Source organism: Bison bison, unplaced genomic scaffold (genome assembly GCF_000754665.1).
Source record: "Bison bison bison isolate TAMUID 2011002044 unplaced genomic scaffold, Bison_UMD1.0 scf7180017864237, whole genome shotgun sequence".
Lineage (NCBI taxonomy): Eukaryota > Metazoa > Chordata > Mammalia > Artiodactyla > Bovidae > Bison > Bison bison.
The window spans coordinates 824,289-847,869 of NW_011494809.1; the positions used below are offsets into that span (position 1 = coordinate 824,289).

A 23,581-nucleotide genomic window follows, 5' to 3' on the forward strand; every position below is an offset into this window, starting at 1 on the left:
CCGTCCCCTTCTCCTCCTGCCCCCAATCCCTCCCAGCATCAGAGTCTTTTCCAATGAGTCAACTTCGCATGAGGTGGCCAAAGTACTGGAGTTTCAGCTTTAGCATCATTCCTTCCAAAAAAATCCCAGGGCTGATCTCCTTCAGAATGGACTGGTTGGATCTCCTTGCAGTCCAAGGAACTCTCAAGAGTCTTCTCCAACACTATATATATATTTTGGGCTTCCCTGGTGGCTCAGAGGTTAAAACGTCTGCCCACAACGTGGGAGACTTGGGTTCGATCCCTGGGTTGGGAAGATCTCCTGGAGAAGGAAATGGCAATCCATTCCAGTATTCTTGCCTGGAGAATCCCATGGATGGAGGAGCCTGGTGGCTACAGTCCACAGGGTCACAAAGAGTCGGACATGACTGAGCGACTTAACTACTAACTAAAATTTCTTTCAGCTTATTTTTCATTATAGTTTATTAAAAGATTTCAAATATTGCTCCTGTGTTATCCAGTAAACACTTGCTTATCTATTTTATGTATAGTAGTGTAATCTGTTAATCTCATACTCCTAATTTATCCCTCACACTCCTTTCCCCTTTGGTAACCATAAGTTTGTTTTCTACATCTTCCGTTTTACAGATCCATTTGTATTATTTTTTAGATTCTACATGTAACATCATATAGTATTTATCTTACTTCATTTAGTATGATAACCTCTAGGCCCATCCATGTTGCTGCAAATGATAACTCTTCATTCTTCTTTATGCCCAGTATTCCATTGTATATATGTACCTCTTCTTTATCTGTTCATCTATTGACAGACTGCTTCCATGTCTTGGCTGTTATAAGCAGTGCTGCTATGTGCATTGGAGTGAACATATCTTTTTAAATTAGAGTTTTCATCTTTTCCAGATATGTGCCCAGGAGTGTGATTTCTGGCTCAAACAGTAGCCCTATTTTTAGTTTTTAAAGGAAACACCATTCTGTTTCCCATAGTCTATTTTTAGTTTTTTAAGGAATCTCCATACTTTTCTCTATATTGTATCAATTTACATTCCCACCAACAGTGTGGGAGGGCTCCCATTCTCCATACCCTTTTCAGCACTTATTTGTAGACATTTTGATGATTAGCGATCCTGACAGGTGTGAGGTGATACCTCATTGTGGCTTTGATTTGCATTTGAAAGCAAGTTTTAAATAGACTTCGGTTCAGAGAGATGCTCTCAAGGAAATTTTGGTTAGGTGCCTCTATTTGGGACCCAGCTTCCCTGGTGGCTCAGATGGTAAAGCCTCTGCCTGCAGTGCAGGAGACGTGGGTTTGATCCCTGGGTTGGGAAAATCCCTTGGAGAAGGAAATGGCAACCCACTCCAGTACTCTTGCCTGGAAAATTCCATGGACTGAGGAGCCTGGTAGGCTGCAGTCCATGGGATCACAAAGAGTCAGACACAACTGAGCGACTTCAGTTTCAGTTTCCAGTGTTCTTGCCTGGAGAATCCCAGGGACTGGGGAGCCTGGTGGGCTGCCGTCTATGGGGTTGCACAGAGTCAGACACGACTGAAGCGACTTAGCAGCAGCAGCAGCAGCCTCTATTTGGGACTATTTCTACTCGTGCTTGGCAGCAGGTGTGTGTTTTTCCCTTAAGAAGACAAACTCTACCTGGTAGGTGATGGCAGCTGCTTATAGCAGTAACCCTGCCAAGTGGGCCAGAACTCTGGACATTCCTAGCATATATTTTGGAATGCAACTTCTCACCTGACCCAAAAAGAAGAGTTACAATTATCCCAGAATACTAATTTGGCTTTCCTTTTACAATTGGGCTTGGTATCCTGCACTGAGCCCGGTGGACTAAGGAACTGGGTGTCTGTGAGCGTGTGCTGTCCCACTCCTGGCTTGGCTCCTCCATCGCTTGTTGGGCTCCTGTCCTTCCTCTGGAGTGGCCTGGACTGGTCGGTCCTTATCATCAGCCATGCCACAAACCCTGGAAATGTGCACCATGTTATTTTCTCCTGACTGCGGACGGCAGTGCTGGTGGAGGTGTTTGTGCTCGGGGCTCGGAGGCCCGTCACAGGGCAGTGACAACAGCGCAGGTGAAGCTGGCGACCTTGGTGCGTCAGGTGAACACGGGCTGGAAGGGGCGGCGTGGGTGGATGTTGCGGTGAAAGCAGCTTGGGGCTCCCATGGTGTAGAAAGACAATGTTTCCTGGCTTTAGACAGTGAGCTGCTTAGGATCTCTTAAAATCAGCATTACTGAGGTACAATTTGTATGTCGTAAAACACAATACTATGTTTTTTGGTACATGAATTGTAAACTTAGTAGCTGTTCCAGTTTTGGAACACTTGTCATCATTGTATAACATCCCTTCAGTGTCCCTTTCCTGTCAATTGCCGTTTTCTTACCCAGCCCCTGGCAGCCTCTGAATTGCTTTCTGCTGAAGATTTATCTTCTCCGATAAACGGAAACTTATATGTGATATTCTGTGTCTGGCTTCTTTCACTTAGCGTATTTTTGAGGTTCATCTTTATTGTTTCAGTTTAAGTGCTTCTTTTTTGGTGATGATGGGCCAAGGAACTCCAGAGGTTAGAGATGGGGGTTGTACAAAGCTGTATAGGAATAAGAGACCATTCTCACTGACCTAGGGAGGGTTTGTGCTAACAAAACAGATAAAGAACATGGTAACATTGGTCCTGATGTCTCAAGGACAGTGGTGATGATGATCAAAGCTGAAAAGTTAAAGAAATAGCTAAATTTTAGCTAAATTCTGTGGTTCATTCAGATGTTACTTGACCTGTATTGAGCTTATTTGTATCTACATCCACCCTGTTCACACTTCAGAGTTTTAGAAAAGTTAGACACCTTATTTGGGGAGGTATCTGGTAAAACTGAAGCAGGAAAGAATCAGGGCTCCTTGGAGAAACAGCTGATTGAAGGGCTGGGGCACATAAAGTATAAGATGAGCCTGGATCATCTTGTGCCAGAAATAAGAAAGACTCAAGAACATTATAGAGTCATGTTGGACACAGGCACCAGACTGTGGAAAGGTCAGTCTTGGGCAATCTTACCATCATAGTAAGTGATGATAGGAATGCACTGTACAATAAAATAAAAGTGTCCATACTAATATAAATAAATAATTAATGGAGAAAGGACAGCTGTATCAGTAGGTCTCTAACAACTGCCGAAAGAATAATGGAATTATAAAAAAAAATCATTTGCCTTTCACCATGGAATACTTGATTCAGGCAAGAAAAATCAACATATGCTAAAACCAATAGGTAAAAGTGTGTAAAAGAACAAGATATTAACATGGTTTCAAGGTGTCTCCCTATAAAATACTTATAAATTGCTCACTAATTTGTAACTTTCAAATACAAATTAACTTCAGAGTTTGTAGTTTTTCTAGTAGTCAAGTATGGATGTGAATGTTAGACCATAAAGAAAGCTGAGCACTGAAGAAGTGATGCTTTTGAACTGTGATTGTTGGAGAAGACTCGAGAGTCCCTTGGACAGCAATGAGATCCAAACAGTCAATCCTAAAGGAAATCAGTCCTGAACATTCACTGGAAGGACTGATGCTGAAGCTGAAATTCCAATAGTTTGGTCACTTAATGTGAACTGACTCATTGGAAAAGACTCTGATGGAGGGAAAGACTGATGACAGGAGGAGGAAGGGGACCAGAGGATGAGATGGTTGGAATGCATCACCAACTCAATGGACGTGAGTTTGAGCAAGCTCTGCGAGTTGGTGATGGACAGGGAAGACTGGTGTGCTGCAGTCCATGGGGTTACAAAGAGTCAGACAGGAATGAGCGATTGAACTGGAGAGTTTAAAAAAAGCTGGAAAATGTATTTTTACCAAATGATGAAAGCTACCATGACCAGGCATAGAACAAATTCATATCATGTGTTTTCTGATAAGGTCATGAAAAGTACACAGTATTTATTTTTTTGAAGTGTTCCAACCAAAAATTACACAACTTGAGGAAAATTAAACAAACTCAAACTATGGGATTTTCTATAAAGTAACTGCCTTATACTTTTGAGACTATTTTAACTAGTTCACACTTTATATGAATTTCTTTCATTTTTAGCTGTGCCAGGATCCCATCCAGGTGGTATGCATTCTTTATGGTGAAGTGTTAACATATCAAATTATTCATTTCAGAAATCTGGTACACTTTCCATATTTAATTATAGAAAATTCATGTTGTTTGTGAAATTTACCTGCCTTCCCCTCACACACAAAAAACCCCAAGAGTCTCAATTCTTCTTTTTTGTATCCAAAATGTGTTTATTGGGATGGCTTCCCATTCATCTTGATACAGGATACTTTTAGTGCTGCTTCTGCCTCAAGGAGCATCCTCCTGTAAGCCCTGCTTCTCCTCTTGCAGGCTGGCAGAGGACAGTAGAGCAGCCAGCACACAGAACTACTGTGTCTGTACATGGCTAAAGCCTGCGGTGATTTTACAGCATCCTGGACATTTCACATCCATGAAATAGCAATTAGGATTCTGCATCAGGCACTTTTTCTTGTTTCTTCTTCTCTTCTGGACGGAGATGGAGATCCTTTGCCAGAGGCATGTTCTCATGGGGAGCTCATCACTGCCAGAAAGGCAATTCTTTACAAAAAAATAAACTGTAATGTTAGGTCTATGTGCAAAAATAGAAAGGATATTGTGCCTCTAAGTTAACAATTGCAGGTTAAGATTTACTTTGTCTGCATATTTTTACTGACTGACTTATTTCTTATTTCAGTTCAGTCGCTCAGTCACGTCCGACTCTGCGACCCTGTGGACTGCAGCACACCAGGCTTCCTTGTCCATCACCAACTCCCAGAGCTTGCTCAAACTCATGTCCATTGAGTCGGTGATGTCATCCAACCATCTCATCCTCTGTTGTCGCCTTCTCCTCCTGCCTTCAATCTTTCCCAGCATCAAGGTCTTTTCCAATGAGTCAGTTCTTCCTATCAAGTGGCCAAAGTATTGGAGCTTCAGCTTCAGTATCAGTCCTTCCATAGAATATTCAGGACTGATTTCCTTTACGATTGACAGATTTCCTATTTCAAGGCAAGTATGAATCTGTGGCATGATGACATGACTCAGTTTCTTAAAAATTTAATTAATTGACTAGTCCCTGTATCTTTGGTAATTCTGTTCAAAAAAAGAAAAATAAGGAATAGGCTTTGTTTGTGGGGATTCAAGTCTAATGGACCACATGCACTCATATGCAGAGCATGTGCATGAGAGTCACAGAGGTCAATACCATCACCACTGTCTCTGTGAGAAATGAAGGCCCGGAGATTCTGACGGTTAAGACTGTGATCACGAGTAACTCAACTTCAGACCCTAACTCTGTTCTCACTTTGCAGCCTTACCTTGGGCAGGTGATTCACTTGTCTTAAAGTTCTATAAAATGGGGAAGGAATTCTACCTCAGGACTGTTATACAGAAGAGTGATATATAAGGCATATGAAGCAATTAGTATAATCCTGATATGTAATAGTAAGTTCTCATAAGTTATGTTGACTGTGATTATAATAAATACTCACTTGAAAACTTTATAATACACAAATGAGGTAGGGAATACCTAACCCTATGGAGAGTAAAGAAAATCAGATTATATGAACCCCTTATTTAGGGACGTGAACCACAGTTTACTTCTTTCTGATAGCCCTACTCACAGTGGCTGCCATCCACATTTTCTCTCCCCAATTCAGAAATCTCATTCTGAATACAAGAGTATACTCCTACTTCTAAATTAAGGCACGTGTCCCCACAAACACTTTGTTCAAACTCAAAGAAAGCAATGTGCTTGAAACACTGTAAACTTGCCAAAAATCTGAATGGCAATGATAATAAAGGAAAATACAGACTACATGATTTAAAAAAATGGTATTTGGGGGAAATAGTAAGAGCACAGAGGTTGCTTGAGCAGTAGAAATGGAAACTGATGAATCATTTTTCTTTGTGATACAGGCTCACCACCCACAGCCAAAATACATTCTACAAAACCAAAGCCACTATCCTTCCTTAGTCAATACCTGTCTTCCTTCCTATAAAGCTCTCTCTCTCATAATCCCTATAAACTTTGCACAGAATACAAGCTCACTCATAATCAACCCACCTTATTATTGTTTGCCACTATACAATATCATAGTAGTTCAAAAACATTTATAGAGCATGTAACATAAATATCCATATTACTATCTATGCAAAATGTTATGGAGTTTATAAAGATGATTAAGATGATACAGTTTGACCTACAGTTAATTCAAACAGAGGTCAGCAAATTATGGCCTGAGGGTCAAATCTGGCCATAACATTTGGTTACACGTTGTCTGTGACTGTTTTACTTGTACAACAGAGTATCAGTTATGACCAAGATCATGCTTTTCAAAGCTGAAGATATTTATTGTTTTGGCCGTTTACAGAAAACGTTTCCCAACCTCTGTAACAGGAGATGCAACTACAATAAAAATGCCTTACTGCACTGAGTGCCAATTAAAAAGCTACAAATAAAGAATTAAAAGAGTTCAGAAAGTTGGAGCGGTCACTTTTAGCAGTGTCATTTTGAGGAAACTTTTGAAGGAGGTACCAATAGAAACAGGACTAGAAGAATAAGAATGCAGATTGGTTACAAACTTCTGGGTAACAAAACATGATGAAAATATATGAAGCGAAGAAAAAGTAAGTGAGAGGATGGAGCTTACCCATTAGATTAGGCATTATTCTCTTATGATAATATTCAGAGGCATTTTCATCCTTACCATTTTTCTAATGTGCATGTATGTTTTATACAAGTCAAATTCCATATGCCGCTAAGATTCTCTCTTAATTATATACTTGCTTTCCAGCTGGTAACCCCACTCTAATGCAGCAAACTCACAGATATGAATTTGGTAACATTATAATGACATTTTCTGAAACTGTGCCTTAATATAACCTTCTTAAATCTTTTTCTATCATTTGATATTAAATATTTATTCAGCATTGAAAGAGATACTGTTTACCTTCCAAAACAAAATTATATGACTTTACAACAATTTGCCAAGATTATCACTGCTCTGCTCTTCTCATTTGTGTTTGTTCCTTTTTGCTAAAGTTCCATTAGGTAAAAAAGCTAGATGGACTAGTAGGACTTCCAGTCTTCAAACACTACAAATTATTTTGCTTTAATCAGAAAGGGTAGATTATATTAACAGGTCTAGGAGAGTTACTTTTAAAAGCTCTTGAAAACTAAGTTTTCATAAAAAAATTTATTGCACAAAGACAATTTATGCTTACATGTAAAAATATCTTAGGTTCAATATGAAAAACTGCTGCCATATTACCTTTTGGCTAAGTATTGAGATAGTTACATTTTTATAACTTGATTTATATATGTACAACCTAGGTAAAATGTGAACTACAAAACAAAATTTCCAGTATTTGTAAGTAAGAAAAAATGGTTGTCTTATTTGAAATATATATAATTCTTAAGAATAGGCATAACATGTAAAACTTGAAGTATTATAGATTGGGCCAAAAAAAAAAAAAAAATCTAGGGCGGAAGAGGAACAACAGAGACAGGGAACAAGGGACTGAGAGACAAAGCAAACAAGCACAACCAAGAAGCCCAAACTCATACGATGCTCTGCCGATGTGAAGAGACGAGAAAACAATGGGCTTTCAAAGTTGAAGACTAAAATGTTTTACTATTTCAACATAAAATTCCTTGAGAACTCTCAAAGTATGTACATGGTTCTGGAACAAGATTCTTACTTTTTAGCTTATTAACAATGTGTACATTTGAAAATAATTATATACAATACTTCAAACAAACCATTCAAGATTGCATTTAAGCAATGACATCCAAGGAAACAGAACTCAGGCACTGTGAAACACTTAGGGCATATGGTATCTTCAGGACTAAATGTTCTCTTCCTTGTTGACAGTCTTAAGTCTTCATTACACACATGTTGCTTTTAAAGTTGTTTTCTTACAGTGACAATCATCTTGATGGGCCAAACCCAGTTTCATTTTCTCCAGTACTGCAAAAATTAAAAACAACAACAAAAAGAAAATAAGCTTCTCTGTTCACAAAGAAGAGAAACAACAGTTTATAGTCAAAAAAATTAGAATAAGACAAACATGTAATCCTTAATAGAAAAAGACAAAGAACAACAACATAAACTTCAGGTAATTCTAGTTTATATGAGCAAATATTTTGGGGAAGGAATGTTTGCTAACTGTAAGCTCAAGATGACTTCATTATTAAATAGCAGACAAATCTAGAACTAGGAAGGCAAAAATTCCACTGAATTCTGCAGTGACAGATGATTAATATTCTGAGTAATAAGCTTAGTTCTTGGTGCAACATTTTTAGAGACTGTGAAAATTATTAATTTATTCCACACATTGTGAAGCCAATGTACAATACAGAGTACAGAAATGGTTTGGAAAAAAATAAAAGGAAGCAGTGCTGAAAGAATAACAAAGATCCAGTAAAGAATTTTTTTGGAGACATTAACAAAGATGTGTGGGGCCATTAACGTAACATTAATTCATTAACAAAGATGATGCTATTAAAGTGCTGCACTCAATATGCTAGCAAACTTGGAAAACTCAGCAATGGTCACAGGACTGGAAAAGGTCAGTTTTCATTTCAATCCCCAAGAAGGACAATGCCAAAGAATGTCCAAACTACTGTACAATCACGCTCATTTGACATGCTAACAAGGTAATCCTCAAAATCCTTCCAGCTAGGCTTCAACAGTACATGAACCAAGAATTTCCAAATGTACAAACTGGATTTAGAAAAGACAGAGGAACTAGAGATCAAATCGTCAACATCCACTGATTCATAGAAAAAACAAGAGAATTCCAGGAAAACATCTACTTCTGCTTCATTGACTGCACTAAAGTCTTTGACTGTGTGGATCACAACAAACTGTGGAAAATTCTTAAAGAGATGGAACACCAGACCACCTGACTTGCCTCCTGAGAAACCTGTGTGGAGGTCAAGAAGCAACAATTAGAACTGGACATGGAACAACAGACTGATTCCAAAGTGGGAAAGGAGTACATCAAGTCTGTATATTGTCACCCTGCTTATTTAACTTCTGTGCAGAGCACATCATGTGAAATGCCAGGCTGGATGAAGCACAAGCTGGAATTAAAACTGCCAGGAGAAATATCAATAACCTCAGATATGCAGATAACTAAAGAGCCTCTTGATGAAGGTGAAAGAGTGAAAAAACTGGCTTAAAACCCAACATTCAAAAAATGAAGACCATTGCATCTGGTTTTATCACTTCGTGGCAAATAGATGTGGAAAATGTTGAAAATGGTGGCTGATTTCATTTTCCTGGGCTTCAAAATCAATGCGGACGGTGACTGTAGCCACAAAATTAAAAGACACTTGCTCCTTGGAAACTTTATGTTTTGATCAATGGAATATTTTATATTTCTGTTCTTTATTCCTAATGGTAAAATAAGGTCCATATAATGTAAAATCAGAAATAATGTTCTGATCTCTTCTCCTCTGGGCATCTTTTGCATCTGTGCCTTCTCAAACTAGATGAGAGAGTACAGCAGTTACAGTGGAAACATTCTACACACGGTTTAAGTACTAAGGTCCGTACATAAAGGTAAAACGGAATATAAATAAAATGAATAAAAGCCAAATAGGAAGCTGTCCCCTCAGGACTGAGGCAAAAAAACTAATTCTTTGTTTGAATAGCAGATGGAGCAGATGGCTTGTATTTAGAGGCCATGTTGTACCACAAAAACCCCAAAGAACCTTCAATACTGGAATCACATTCAGCATGGTAAGATGTCATGTTTATGGGAGGAATGTAGGACCTGAATTACTTCGGAGAGAGTCCCTGACACATCTGTTAGATACGGGGGAAATGCTGGCATAATAAACATACTCTTTCCTCCTTTCATGATGTATGTTTTAATCTCAAGTGTGAGAGTGTGTGTGTACAGCTGGCTTCTCTTCATCAAAGGTACACTGGGGCTGCACATTCCTGTGACCTTCTGCTGGGCCCTGTACTCTTCCTCCTCAAATACCAAAGGGGCTAAGGAAGGGTTCTTGCCAGATGGATGGCAGTGGGATGTGCTCTTAGTATGCTGAGCTGGAACTCACCTAAAATTTCCAATCTGTTCATAAATTTTTACATTTAGTGTGCCAAAAATATATCTCTAACCTGAATCTATATTCATCCAATTAAATATGTATTAAGATTAATGGAAATCACCCCCATCCCCTTCTCCAGACTTTTACCATCAATCAATGAAGAAAGACAGACAGGAAAAAGCAGAAACTAGAAAAGAAATGGGCTGCAATATGAGAGATTTCCATTGAAAGGCATAGTTTTAGAGCATGAAGTGACCCAAACTAAGTGGTCTCCACCTTTTTGCACAGACAAGACTAGAAAGCCCTATAAGATGATTTTGAAGGGAAAAAGACCTCTGATGATGCAATTTCAAAGACAATGACCCAAATAAAAGTGGTTTTCAGTGGAAAATTTCCACCACTAGTAGGTGGGTGTTGCTAGGCAACAAATATTACAGTGTTTAATCTCAACCCTTCCTAGCAAATGGCATGATGGAATAAAATAAGCCTTTCGGCATGTCAACATAGCACCTGTATCTGGCAATTTTTCAGTCGTTTTTAAGAATATTTCTTTAATGCAGGAAGAACTTCTGTTAACATGTCTACCTCCATTTTGTAAAAAATTGGTTCTATAATCCATAATGATTACTAGGAAAGCACTAAAATTAGCATAAAATCAATTAGCAAAATGCATCCTTATAATAAATGCTGAGTGACAAAGAAACACATGTTGATCATCAAAACTTGAGTGTGCACGTGATTTACTAGGATCAATACTTAGCAAATGCATATGTGAGAATGTGAATTTCGAAGGAAAACATATTCCCTCAGAGATTAGTTAGAAACAACTATGCATGTATATACTTTTATAATCTGAAAAGACTTAGGTGAAGTTAAGACCTTGTTTGGACTTCCCTGGTGGCTCAGAGGTTAAAGCGTCTGCCTCCAATGCAGGAGACCCGGGTTCAATCCCTGGGTCTGGAAGATCCCCTGGAGAAGGAAATGGCAACCCACTCCAGTATTCTTGCCTGGAGAATCCCATGGTCAGAGGAGCCTGGTGGGCTACAGTCCACGGGGTCGCAAAGAGTCGGACACAACTGAGCGACTTCACTTTCACTAAGACCTTGTTTAGTGTCTCTGGTACCTTTCAATACCTAAGCAAATTCCAATTAAAATTAATGTCTTAATGTTACTCATATTGATATTGTTTGTTGTATAATAGTATGAACACAGGTGACAGTTAAAAAAAATCTTTATTATTAATTTATTTTTTGGCTGTGTGGGTCTTCGTCGCTGCACGGACTTTTCTCCAGCTGTGAGGGCTGGGGGGCTACCCTCTAGTTGCATTGTTCGGGTTTCTCACTGTGGTGGTTCCCCTTGTGCAGCACGGGCTCTCAGTCACGGGGGCTTCAGTAGTTAGACGGCTCCCAGGCTCTAGAGCACAGACTCAATAGTTATGGTGCATGGGCTTAGTTGCTCCGCATGATGTGGGATCACCTCAGATCAGGGATCCACCCATGTCTCTTGCACCGGGAGGTAGATTCTTTACCACGGAGCCACCAGGGAAGCCCTCACAGACGACATATTTAAAGAAACTTGAAAGACAAGCATGAGCATTTTCAAGTTAACTTCCTGAGGCAAAGAACTTGGGATTCTTGTGAATCACTATGTTGTTCACCTGAAACATTTATAACACTATAAATTAACTATACCTAAATAAAAATAAAAAAAGTATATCAGATTCTGATAAAGAAGACTTAAGCTTGATAAGCTAGAAATTAATCTAGCTTGTCACTGGTTGGATATGGGGGTCAGAAGATCTGGGTTCAAGCCTTGATTCTGCCCCTCATTAGACACATGAAGTTGGCTAAGTCATTATACCTTTCTGGACTTTTTCCCCTTACAGTTCTAAAATATTCTGCTGTGTTGTATGTTGATCCAGCTCTGCCACTAACTAGCTTGGTGACTTTGACAAGTCACTTAACTTACCCTCTGAGTCACAGTTTACTCTCTTGAGAAGTGATGACGATTAATGGTGGGTACAGCAAACCTTGAGTTGGCACTTATAATAAAATACGACTCAGACTGGTGTTTAGAGACAAGAAACATTTTTTGTCACAAGAGAGAAAGAATATCAGCTAACATTTATAGGAAAAAAAATTCCCTTATATTCATTAGATATTTCTTAAGTGTTTAAAGGCACTGTGCTTCTGGGTCATTGATACATATCCCAGTCTTCAAGAAGCTTGCATTTTAGGAGTTATAAGGTGATTCAAATATTTATAATAGAAAACAAAATGTAAGTGCAACTCATATTAAAAGTACAAAGTACTATTAATATTCAGAGGAAGATGAATCAGAGTGGCGTTAATAGATCTTGGAAGGACAGGTTGGATTTTAGCAAGCAGGCATTTACAGGAGATTCATTATTAAGGAGACAGACATTCTGGGCTAAAGAAAAGAGCTAAGTAGCCAGAGAAATGGAAGAGAACAAAAATATTGAGAAAAAGAGAGTATTCAGGGAATAGCTTAGAAAGAAGCTTAGAACACAACAATATGGAAGGCCCTGAATTGCTAGAGACTGGACATCACTTGTAGGCAACGGGGAAACACTTTTCATATTTAAATTATAAAAAAAAAGGATACAGCTGTATTTTGTGAAGATATATCTGATTGGACTATTTAGCAGAATAAAGATAAGAATGCTGAGAGAAAAAAAATACTAAAAGCAGTTTTGAAGGATTTTAGTTACCCAAAGTATCATAAAATGAAAAACTAGGTCAAAATGTCAATAGTGGGAAAATGACAGAAAATGATAATTAAAAAACAGTTAAGGAAACTCACAAGGCTTAGTGACATCCTGTATGCTGGGTGAGGGAGAAGTTAAAACAGACAAGCTTTGAGCTTGCAGTATTAGTAAAATTATCATTAACTGAATGTGTAAAGTCAGGAAGGAGTTCACAGGAGGATGTGGGAGAGGAAAGCGCCCTCATTTTTCTTTTCCCTAACCACTTACATCATCATCCTCATGATGAAATTCAAAATTGAAATAGGTTTTAAATCTGAGGTTTATCATCAAGGCTAGTGTAAAAAAGTCTTCCCTCAAACAACTGTAGAAGAGTCTGCTAACCAGTAAGTCTACAGATAGACCCTTCTGTGTGTGCTACATACACCATCACTTTTCTCAGCTTCTAACTTCTTTTCCTAGCACTTCACCATTTACCAAACCCAACAAGTGTCCAAGTCTCACTTGTCAAGGCCTCCACCAGGCCCAAGATCATTCTCAAGAAAAATTTATAGGTACCACTGACTACAATATACAGATATACCTATGCTGATGCTCCACAATTTAGTTACTAAGAATATTTCAGTGGAATGTTTTAGAGTTATTAGTGCATCAAACACATTCACGTTGGAAGGCTGGTGAGATGTCAAGAAGGCTTGACAAAAAAAAATCAGAGAAGATGTGTCATTTGCAGAGAAAGGCACAGTTCTGAGAGAATTCTATGGGAGAACATGGAGATGCTGAGATGAACGCACTGCCATCAGAGAACTTACCTGGGCAAACTTGTGAATCTGCTCCACCACTGCAGCAAAGAGAGCATGGACACTTTCATCAATCAGACTTTGCATGTAATGTACTGCCTCTTCGTCAGACAGGTCTAAACGAAATTTATCCTGAACCTACAAGGTCACAGTCTATTAATTTTTGAATAAAGAAAAACATAACATTTTGAAGAGACAAGAACAGACAGATACAGATATTATTACAATGACCTATTTTTACAGCAAAGAAATGGTTCATAACCTATAAGGAGTTCTGAATACTATTTTCCTGAATGTGTAACTTTACTTTTTGCTATATGCTCTTTATATCACCCCATCTTGGTTGGTTGTAATTTTTTTTTTTTTTCAGAAAAATATTAACAAAGTGAATAGAAAATAATTCTGTTCAGCCCTGCAAATTTAAAAACAGACAAAAAGTAAACTATAAACTAGATCTTCTAAGATGTCCCCTTTTCTATAGGAGTTCCTTATACTTCTGCAAAGAACTACTTCAATATGACCTATAATTTCTAAAGACTGAGGACTTTTTCATTATTTCATATTAAAACATACAGTTGATTCTGAATAGCAATAAGAACTAGAAAGATTAGTAGAGATATATATCAGAATAGTTCCCTAAAACACACAAGCAAATGTTACCAAATGATTGTGTGTTAGAGCTCAGTTGTGCCTGACTCTGCAACCCCATGGACTATAGTCCACCAGGCTCTTCTGTCCATGGAATTCTCTAGGCAAGAATACTGGAGCAGGTTGCCATGCTTGACTACTTCATGCTAACACTGTGCAAAGCACCTTACATGCAGTATTTCATTCTACTCTCTGATGGCTCTGAGGTAGATAATATCTCAATCTCTAAGACACAGAAACTGAGACAGAGAATTTAGGAAGCCAACCCAGGGACCTTTAACTGATGATAAGTGGCTTACGCTTCCAGACGATCTCAGTAACCACTGTACTTACTCCTTTCTCCTCTTATAAATGATCCATATAAACTTCTGAAAAGACAGGCTAGAAGAAAATGGGATTTCCAAGTGGATAAAAAGTGGTCCATGTTTAGTATTTCCTTTTAAGTATGGAGTTGAACTACTACAAAATCAGGAAGAAGAAAAGGCAGACAGTACTACAACCCATCACGGATGCAATGAACATGAACTTGAGCAAACTTCGGGAGATGGTGAGAGACAGGGAGGCCTGGTGTGCTGCAGTCCATGGGGTCACAGAGTCGGACACGACTGGGAGACAGAACAACCACCACCACCACCCGTGGCCTGCTCAGTGCTCTCTTCCCTTCACTGCACTGCAAGTATACCGGGTGATCCGACAGCCCTGCAGGCTCAGGGGAGAGGAGGTAAAAGAGAGGTAGGTGGAACAAGTGAAACACAATTTGGTGGAGGGAGATCTAAAAGTGTACTTTCAATCAACTCTCTCATTTCTGGATCCCTGTTAAAGAATTTATTCCATTGTATTCCTTGATTTCTACCTAGGGAGGTCATGTCTGAGAATTTTAAAAACTATTTTTTTAAGGACGTCAAAAACACTATAGGGCAGAAGAATCAAAATAAACCTTTAACCCAATTTGCCAAAGCCTGCATACTTACGTAAGTGCTTAAATTACAAACAGAAGATATGTATTTAGTATATAAAGAAAATGTTATTCACCGAATATGAAGACATTCTTTTTTTATAAGAAAGACTAACTGCATAAAAATGGTTGATTTGTTATCATACATATTGAGTTGTGTTAGGCTACTTGTTATTCTACCCCTGTCCTTTTACCTCTGTGCCTTCCACCCTTCTACAATTTCTCCTCTGACTCCTGGTTATCTCTATCAGCTCCAAACTCTGTCCTTTTACACCTCATTAGCTAAGGCTGCACTCGAATCAATCTGCAGTGTTCTTTTTTTTTAAAAGAGAAAGACTATAGAACACTTTATTATATTTTTGTAAATTTTGTGCTACACATCTCTTATATTAATGCAAATTAAAATAAACTTAGAGACAGTATTTTTTAGATAGTTGAACATTTATCAACACTTCACAGAGCAGCACCCTTGAACTCCTGGCAAACTGGAAACCCAGATAAGACATATTACTTATCAAGCAAAAGGATGCAAACTTGTAAATCTTAGCCTCTGCACTGTCTTTCAAAAGTAGATAAAATACCCTTTGTTTGAAATATCGTTGAGTATTACCAAAATGCGACACGAAGTGAGTGAATGTTGGAAAAATGGCACCAACAGACTTGCTCAACACAGAGTTACTACAACCTTCAAAATCTGTAAGGAACGCAGTTATCTATGAAGCACAATAAAATGAGTAGTCAATTGCAAAAAATTAAAAAGAAATGATATATATGTACTAAAATATGCTATGGAAAAAAGGAAAATATTGTTGAACTTTGCTATGATTAAATACTTTGAAGAAATGCCATAAAGATAGCTGGTAACAAAAGTTTAAACAATATAATCAAGATTTTCTAAAAGGAAAAGTTGAAATAAAAGATCTAATAAGAACAAAAACTACATACTGGAAGAAGAAACAAAAAGACTCCATTTGACAACTACCATTAGGACTTTCATAAATGAGTTCTGAACATAAGTGAAGTCAGGCAAGAGTGAGCATATGACAGAGCTAAATGGGTTTAAAATAAACAGCAACAACAGATCCTAAAAATAGCCACACACGCATAGACACACAAAAGCAATAACATTTGAAATCTGGTGCAGTCATCCATTTTGAAATTTTCGTCAACTACTTATGTTTCTTGATGAATGAGCTTAAGTTGAAAAAAATTACCCACATCAAAACCTAGTGTGATAAGTAGTCCATTTCCTAGTTTGGCCAGGGTGGGGAGTTTTGAAACAGTGCTTCCTAGAAAATAATAAATGAAATCCTAAAAAGGGCATAATTTTCTTAAATGTTAAACAATAAGATTTACATTAAAATCCCTCTCACTGCCAAAGACTCATAAAATTAAGTAAAAGAGAATAGGTTCATTCATGTTTGAAATTATGTAAATATTCTTGTACCTTCCGAATCCATATTGAAATACTAATGCCCAATGTGACGGCATCAGTAAGTGGACCTTTTGAAAGGTACTTAGATTATGAGGGTGGAGCCCTCATGAATGATTAGTGCTCTTATAAAGAGACACCAAAGAGCTTCCCGGCACCTTCCAACCCTAAGAAGTACCCTTTGATCCCAAAGGGGCTTTAACTTGACCATTCTGGCACTCTGGACTAGTATATAGAGCTTCCAGAAGCATAAGAAATAAATTTCTGTTGTTTACAAGCTACCTAGTGTCTGGTATTTTGTTATACTGATATATGTAGCAGCCCAAATGGACCAAGACAATGTTCAACCCACAGTGGTATGTTTCTAATAATGCTGAGTCAATTACATCAGAACTTAGGGCTTTTGGTGAGAAATATTATTTACAACCACCAGAAAAATTCCATCTTACAATTTTAGTAGTTTTATACTTCTGCAAGTTAAAAAGCTATACTATCTTTGAAGCTCATTATTAATAAGCCCTCTGCTATTTAAGATCATTTAATGTTATCTTTGGATAAATAAAATGTGTTATATACACCCCCCTCAATGGCTCTGGTAAAGAATCTGCCTGCTATGTAAGAGACCTGGGTTCAATCCCTGGGTTGGGAAGATCCCCTGGAGAAGGGAAAGGCTACCCATCCCAGTATTCTGGCCTGGAGAATTCCAAGGACTCTATAGTCCATGGGGTCACAAAGAGTTGGACATGACTGAGTGACTTTCACTTTCAGTGAATCAGAGACAGAAATTAATTTGAATAAAAAAAAAATCTTCAAATTTATTACTCCTTTCTCCCATCTCTCACTGCATCTCAGGGTAAGATAGTTCTGAATAATTGCTCATCTATATGAAAGCTTTCTTTCATGCTTCTCTTTGCAGGTTAAGTTAAAAGCAGGTCTCTACTCTCCTGACACAGTAAGAAACCCCTGTAACCAAGGGTATGAATGGGAAAGATAAAGAACAACTGTTTTCTTCTATATACTATTATAATATTTTGTTTCTGATTCTTGGCATGCTTGGTCTTGGAGTACCAGGAAGCAGGTATCTTAGTAGGAATATTAAAGAGAAGCTAAACTTTTTAGGACAAAGAGTAAGGGTGGTGATAGTAAGCTTCCTGTTTTGATATAGTGAGCTACTCATGTGACTGTGGGCATAAACAGGGAAGGGGATAAAACTAGTTGCAGAGGGCTTGAGAGGCTCTTGTATTCTAAAATGTGAAAAAGAAATATACACAAGGTCTCTTTCTTAATTTACATTACTTAAAGAGTCCAGGGGTCGGGACAAGGGGAAATGGGTTGTTAAAACCCTGATACTTCTTAAGTATGAAAAGTAGACTATGATATCTGAGGGTATATGAAAATTACCTTTTTCACAGTTTTATCTGGTTCAAGAGCAATATCTGGAATGTTTGCATCCACCATCAAGGAAAACAAATTCAAAATAAGATTAGAATACCTAAAGGAGAATGGGAAATAAAAATAAACAGCAATATGTTAGAATTTTGCCATTCTTTTCTCATATTAAGAGCACTCCTACAAGTAGTAATACTTAGATTTTTATAATGATTACTATTACTCCTATGGAAAATACAATGTACGCTTATTCACCAGTTGTCTCAATGAAAAGCAAGACTTGAAAATATATCTTATTCTAGGGCCTTGATATAATACCACTTCTAGGTTTCCCAATAGGGAACACACCTTTGGAGTAACCATCTAATAATGACATTTTTTTCATTTTTTAGTAAGTATATTCTTTTCAGAAGGGATCTAAGGGGGAATCCGCTTTATACCATTAACTACGTTTTACTAAGGAATGAAGATCTGTCTTTGCTCAATGAAGACAAGAACCTGCTACCTTAAGACTACCTCAGTGTGTCATGGGTAATGAGTGAAGTGGCAATGTGACTCCATCTGCTATCTTAAGACTACCTTGGTGTGTCATGGGTAATGAGTGAAAGGAAATAGTGTGACTCCATTCATGAGTCATAAGTATCCTCCAGAGACACTAATCCCACCATCTTAGAAAATACAGTGACTGATCTGGTTATAAGCATCCTAAATGGAGGAGAAAATAGCTCATACTCTTCTACACTAAAAATATACAAGATATCTAAATCATTTCACCTTTGGAGTATGTGGACCCCTGTAGGAAGTTTTATCCTCATCAGTGCTCAAACTTTTCATTTTCCTCTAAACAAAGACAAAGTATGTTCCTTTTCCAAATGTTCATTACTAGAGGTGGAGCTGTGTGGGGAAAGGTGTCAGTAAGTGTCCACTGGGCACAGGCCACCTCCTGCTCAGAACACTCTCCTCTAGGACAGTTACGCCCTGAGTGGTAATGCAGTACTGTAGTGATAGAAGGAGGCCCAGATCTGACTTTGGGAATGGATGTGAGTAAAAAATTTGGTTTTAAACAACAAAGGTTTTTAGCTCGTCTTGGTAAAAAGTTTTGGATCTGTTCCCCCTAAACTGAAACCATGGAGTCACAAAGAGTTGAACACTACTTAGCGACTAAACTATACATATGCTGTGCTTTGCTTAGTCACTCAGTCATGTCCAACTCTTTGCGACCACATTGTCCACCAGGTTCCTCTGTCCATGGGATTCTCCAGGCAAGATTACTGGAGTGGGTTGCCAGTTCCTTCTCCAGGGGATCTTCCTGGCCCAGGATCCGAACCTGGGTCTCCCACATTGCAGGCAGATTCTTTACCATCGGAGCCACCTGGAACCTATATATATATATAGGAACAAAGAAAGAATTTTAGGAACTAAGTCATGGTCAAATATAAGAAAGATTTTTAGGAACAAAGTCATGGTCAACTGTGTCAGAGCTTCAAGGAAGCAAAAGTGGCCACTGGATTTGCTATAGGTAACTGTTTATTTTGATAAAATTAGTTTCAATAGCAGAGCATGACTGGAAGACTTACTGGAGAAGGCTGAGGAAGAAAGGAGGCAAGTAAGTGGAGACAGTGAGAACTTTTAAAAATAGATGTACTGAGGAGAGTGAAGAAATAGGGCAGCAGTATAATGTTAGCAATATCCTGGTCTTCTCCCCACTATTAATGGAAGCCAGTGGCACTCACTTAGCTGTGGCAGTTAAGAGGGATTACAGTTTGGGGCTGTAAAATTCAATGGGGGAAGGAGGAAAGTGAGAATTAAGGTATATTATATACAGTGGTAGGGTAATGAGATTGACATTGAAGACATGGAGGAATGAAAAGAGCTGTAAGGACAGACGGTGTGCTGCTCAGACAGTGAAAAGCACTGGATCAAGATTTTGAAGGGCTAACTTGACTCTTAATGAGAGGGAGTGGCCAAGGCTGGCTTTACATGAGAACCAGGCTCTGTGAGGCCAGGTCACAGCTGGACCATTCATGAAGATGTTGAAGTCACAGCAGCAGGCCTGAAGAAGACAAGAATGAAAGTCTTCAGTGGAGGAGAATGACAGGGAAATAGGCAGTTGATGGTCAGCAGTAGGTAATTTATCTGGCTTCACGGTGTGTATCTATGCTTTTGTTAAGAAGGCCAGGACAGAAAGGTTCAGAAATGGCATTTCGGAGCAGGAAGGCACCAAGACCTTCTTTAAGCTCTGTGGTTTGTAGGAAATGGATACAGCAGAGGGTCCATGGAGAAGGCTGTAAGGACTGCAAGGCACCAGGAACTTCTTTAAGCTCTATGGTTTACAGGAAAGGGATACAGAAGAGGGTCCATGGAGAAGGCTGTAAGGACTGCAGTGTCAGTAGGATACAACCAACTGCTACGCGTTAGGTGATGAAAACAATGATACTCTTTCAGTGAATCCTGAATAATTCATGCTTTGCTTTGTTGACTATATAGGATTTTTCCCAGTCTTGCCACAGGGGAATCTCAGGAATCTACCACAGGGTAACTCAAGGAGAGGAATGCAAGGCTCAATTTTGAAAGGGATATTTCAGAGGTTCTCAAACCTGGCTGCCCATTAAATTCACCTGGGAAGTTTCTTTAAAAATACCAATGCTGGGGCCAAAACCCAGGCTGACTGAACCTGATGGGCTGCAACTGTTTTGGTCTCCCCTCCCCAACAAAGATCCCCAGTGATTCTCATGCACAGCTAGGATCTATGTTAAAATGTTTGCCTTTATTATAGCCCAATATGTGTTCCTTTTGTAAAAGGCACATATTAATGTTTCTGGATTATCTGTTGGTATAAATGTAACTAGGCTTCCCAGGTGCTCAGTGGTAAAGAATCTGCCTGCCAGTACAGGAGATGCAAGAGACATGTGTTCAATCCCTGGGTCAGGAAAAACCCCTGGAGTAGGAAATGGCAAGCCACTCCAGTATTCTTGCCTAGAAAATGCCATGGACAGAGAAGCCTAGTGGGCTACAGTCATGGGACTGCAGAGTCGAACAGGACTGAACACACACATGTATACATAAATGAAATCACCCATGTTTCTATTATTATGGCAAAGGGAAACAATGTAAATAAATACAAAGTGGAATATTTTCTAAGAAGCTTAAACATCCAATTACTTTGCAGATTATTTGTCACTACATTTCAACTGTATTAATCTTTTACATCTGTTGCCATTAACCTACATTTTCTATTTAAAACAGAACCAGTGACACCGAACAGAAATTAAACATTAGTTATTCAAATCCTATCCAGAAAAACAGATTTAAGGTTACTAAAAATCTTTAAAACCATTATCAAAAGAAAATATAAGGTTAAGGTTAAAAAATGAGAGTGAGAAAAGTGCAAAACCAAGTCTAGACAAAGATGTAAGGATGGATGTGATATAAATAAGATTTTGATAAAGGAGTAGGTTAAGCACAGAGTTCAAGGAAACATACTCTTTCTCTTACCCAAGTTTATACCAATCATCAAGTTACTCATTGACTATATAAAGATGCTCTAGATTTTTCAGTAAAAATCTTCAATACTAAGAATAAAAATCATTAACTACATCAAGTGAGGTTTTTATGGCATTTCAGAGGTCTGCTTCCCCTACATTTATCCATTTTGGATGCAGTGAATATCAGAGTAGAATTCTATATAAATATTTCTTTAATAAGTGTACTAGAGTTCCAGGAGGGAAAAAAAAAATGAGGTTAACAATGAAAAGTAGTTTGATCCACAGATTCACTATTTGGTGACTTAAGACATGACAGTGTGAGAACTTTGCTTAATACAGCAAAATGCATTCCTAACTTCATTATTTTTACTGAAAAGTTTAGGCTCTCTTTGTATCACCGGTGTCCAGCATGGTGTTTGGCATAAACACGGATTAAGAGAAGTTTATGTTTTCCTTCAATACTTAACTTTTACAATGTTTGAGCATTACTCCTGCTGCCATAAGAGTATTCAAAAAATAAAATTTCTAATTCATTATTGGTATAAAAATGCATTTTGTTACATGAAAATCACTCCATAAAATGTGTTCTGGCATCTGTATAACTATAACCATTCATAACTTAGTTCAAATGAGACTGCTTAGTTTATGTGGTCCACAATGTATTCAATGATTTCTTATTGATTAGCAATCAACAAAAACCATGAAAAGAACAAGAACAAGGTTGATACCCTAATAATAAATGTGTCAAGTGTAAACAAACTTTTGGCTATCTGGCTAATTCTTATGTCCTAAGGGAAATTTTTTACTAACAGAAGCATATTCTAAAATATAACACTAAGAAATAAATGTTGACAAAAATATTAAGGCCCAGCTAATTTTAACAGTGAAATTCCTGAAAATAAAACATTAAAACTATGTTCATGAAGACTTAACATAAAGTGAGGTAGATTAGTCTTCATGATTTTTCTTAGTAGTGAGAAAGTTAACTTTGGCTCTGCACAAACAATCTGCTTCTATTTTCTCATTTTGCTGAATTGCTACTTATCCATTATCAACGACAGTTTATAAAGCTCAATGTTTTCTTTCTGCTTTCAATAACGGAGAGCACCTTTGACATTTCTCTAGTTATCATTTCATATTATCTTGTCTGTCTCCTCACTGAGATCGCCAAACTTTCATCTAGCTATGACTATTTTAAATTAAAAATTCCAGGTATTAAAGTGGAACTTTCATCTCTGAAAGTGCTTCTGCATCATCAGGCACTGATCTTCTCATTATTCTTTCAGCATTTCAAGAAAGTAAAACTGAGCCACTCTACCACCCAAAGGATAATAACGTGGCTGTCTGTAAAATGTACATTAAAATCTGTGACAGCAGTGGAGCCTGAGTTAACGGTGAAGTAGTGAGCCACTGCAAAGATGAAACTCATTAATATAGGACAGCCATTCACCTGGGACCAGTAGCATCAATATCACCTGGGAACATGGCTTCACTCAAGATATGAAGCAGGAATTTTCATACAAATATTGAAGGATTTTATTCAACATACATATTCTGAGTGTCCATAAACTGAAGTTACAAAGACAGAAAAGACAGTGCCCACATGCATGGGCAACTCATTTCTACTGGTTATATATTCACCTGGAAGAGAATACAGGTGGTCTCCCGAGCTGGGATTTTTCCGGTGGACTAAGAATATTCATTTTGCGTTAGTTAGGTTAAAAATGGAGTTAGGGTCAAATGATCCATCATTTTTGACTAATCATCAGAGCCAAGTCCTGAATGTAACAAACATGACTTTTAATTTATCTTTTTCCTGATGATACATGACGTTCTATTGCTGCTGCTGCTAAGTCGCTTCAGTAGTGTCTGACTCTGTGCAACCCCATAGACGGCAGCCCACTAGGCTCCCCCGTCCCTGGGATTCTCCAGGCAAGAATACTGGAGTGGGTAGTCATTTCCTTCTCCAATGCATGAAAGTGAAGAGTGAAAATGAAGTCGTTCAGTCATGCCCGACTCTTAGTGACCCCATGGACTGC

General features: G+C 38.2%; 1 protein-coding gene and 1 pseudogene across 2 annotated transcripts in view; both read right to left on the bottom strand.

Moving 5' to 3' along the window:
• Nucleotides 1-4,224: 4,224 nt before the first annotated feature.
• LOC104993280 lies at nt 4,225-4,612 on the bottom strand (annotated as a pseudogene).
• A 3,039-nt stretch (nt 4,613-7,651) lies between these two features.
• Nucleotides 7,652-23,581, bottom strand: part of PIK3C3 (phosphatidylinositol 3-kinase, catalytic subunit type 3) — a 164,807-nt gene continuing 148,877 nt past the window's right edge. Inside the window, exons 23-25 of one of the 2 annotated variants that reach the window (XM_010846456.1) lie at nt 18,070-18,160; nt 13,646-13,771; nt 7,652-8,015 (exon numbers count right to left, since the gene is read on the bottom strand). In XM_010846456.1, coding sequence (XP_010844758.1) covers nt 8,001-8,015; nt 13,646-13,771; nt 18,070-18,160 — 232 coding nt within the window. In that variant the 3' untranslated portion in view covers nt 7,652-8,000. The other variant, XM_010846457.1, reaches the window with a different exon arrangement.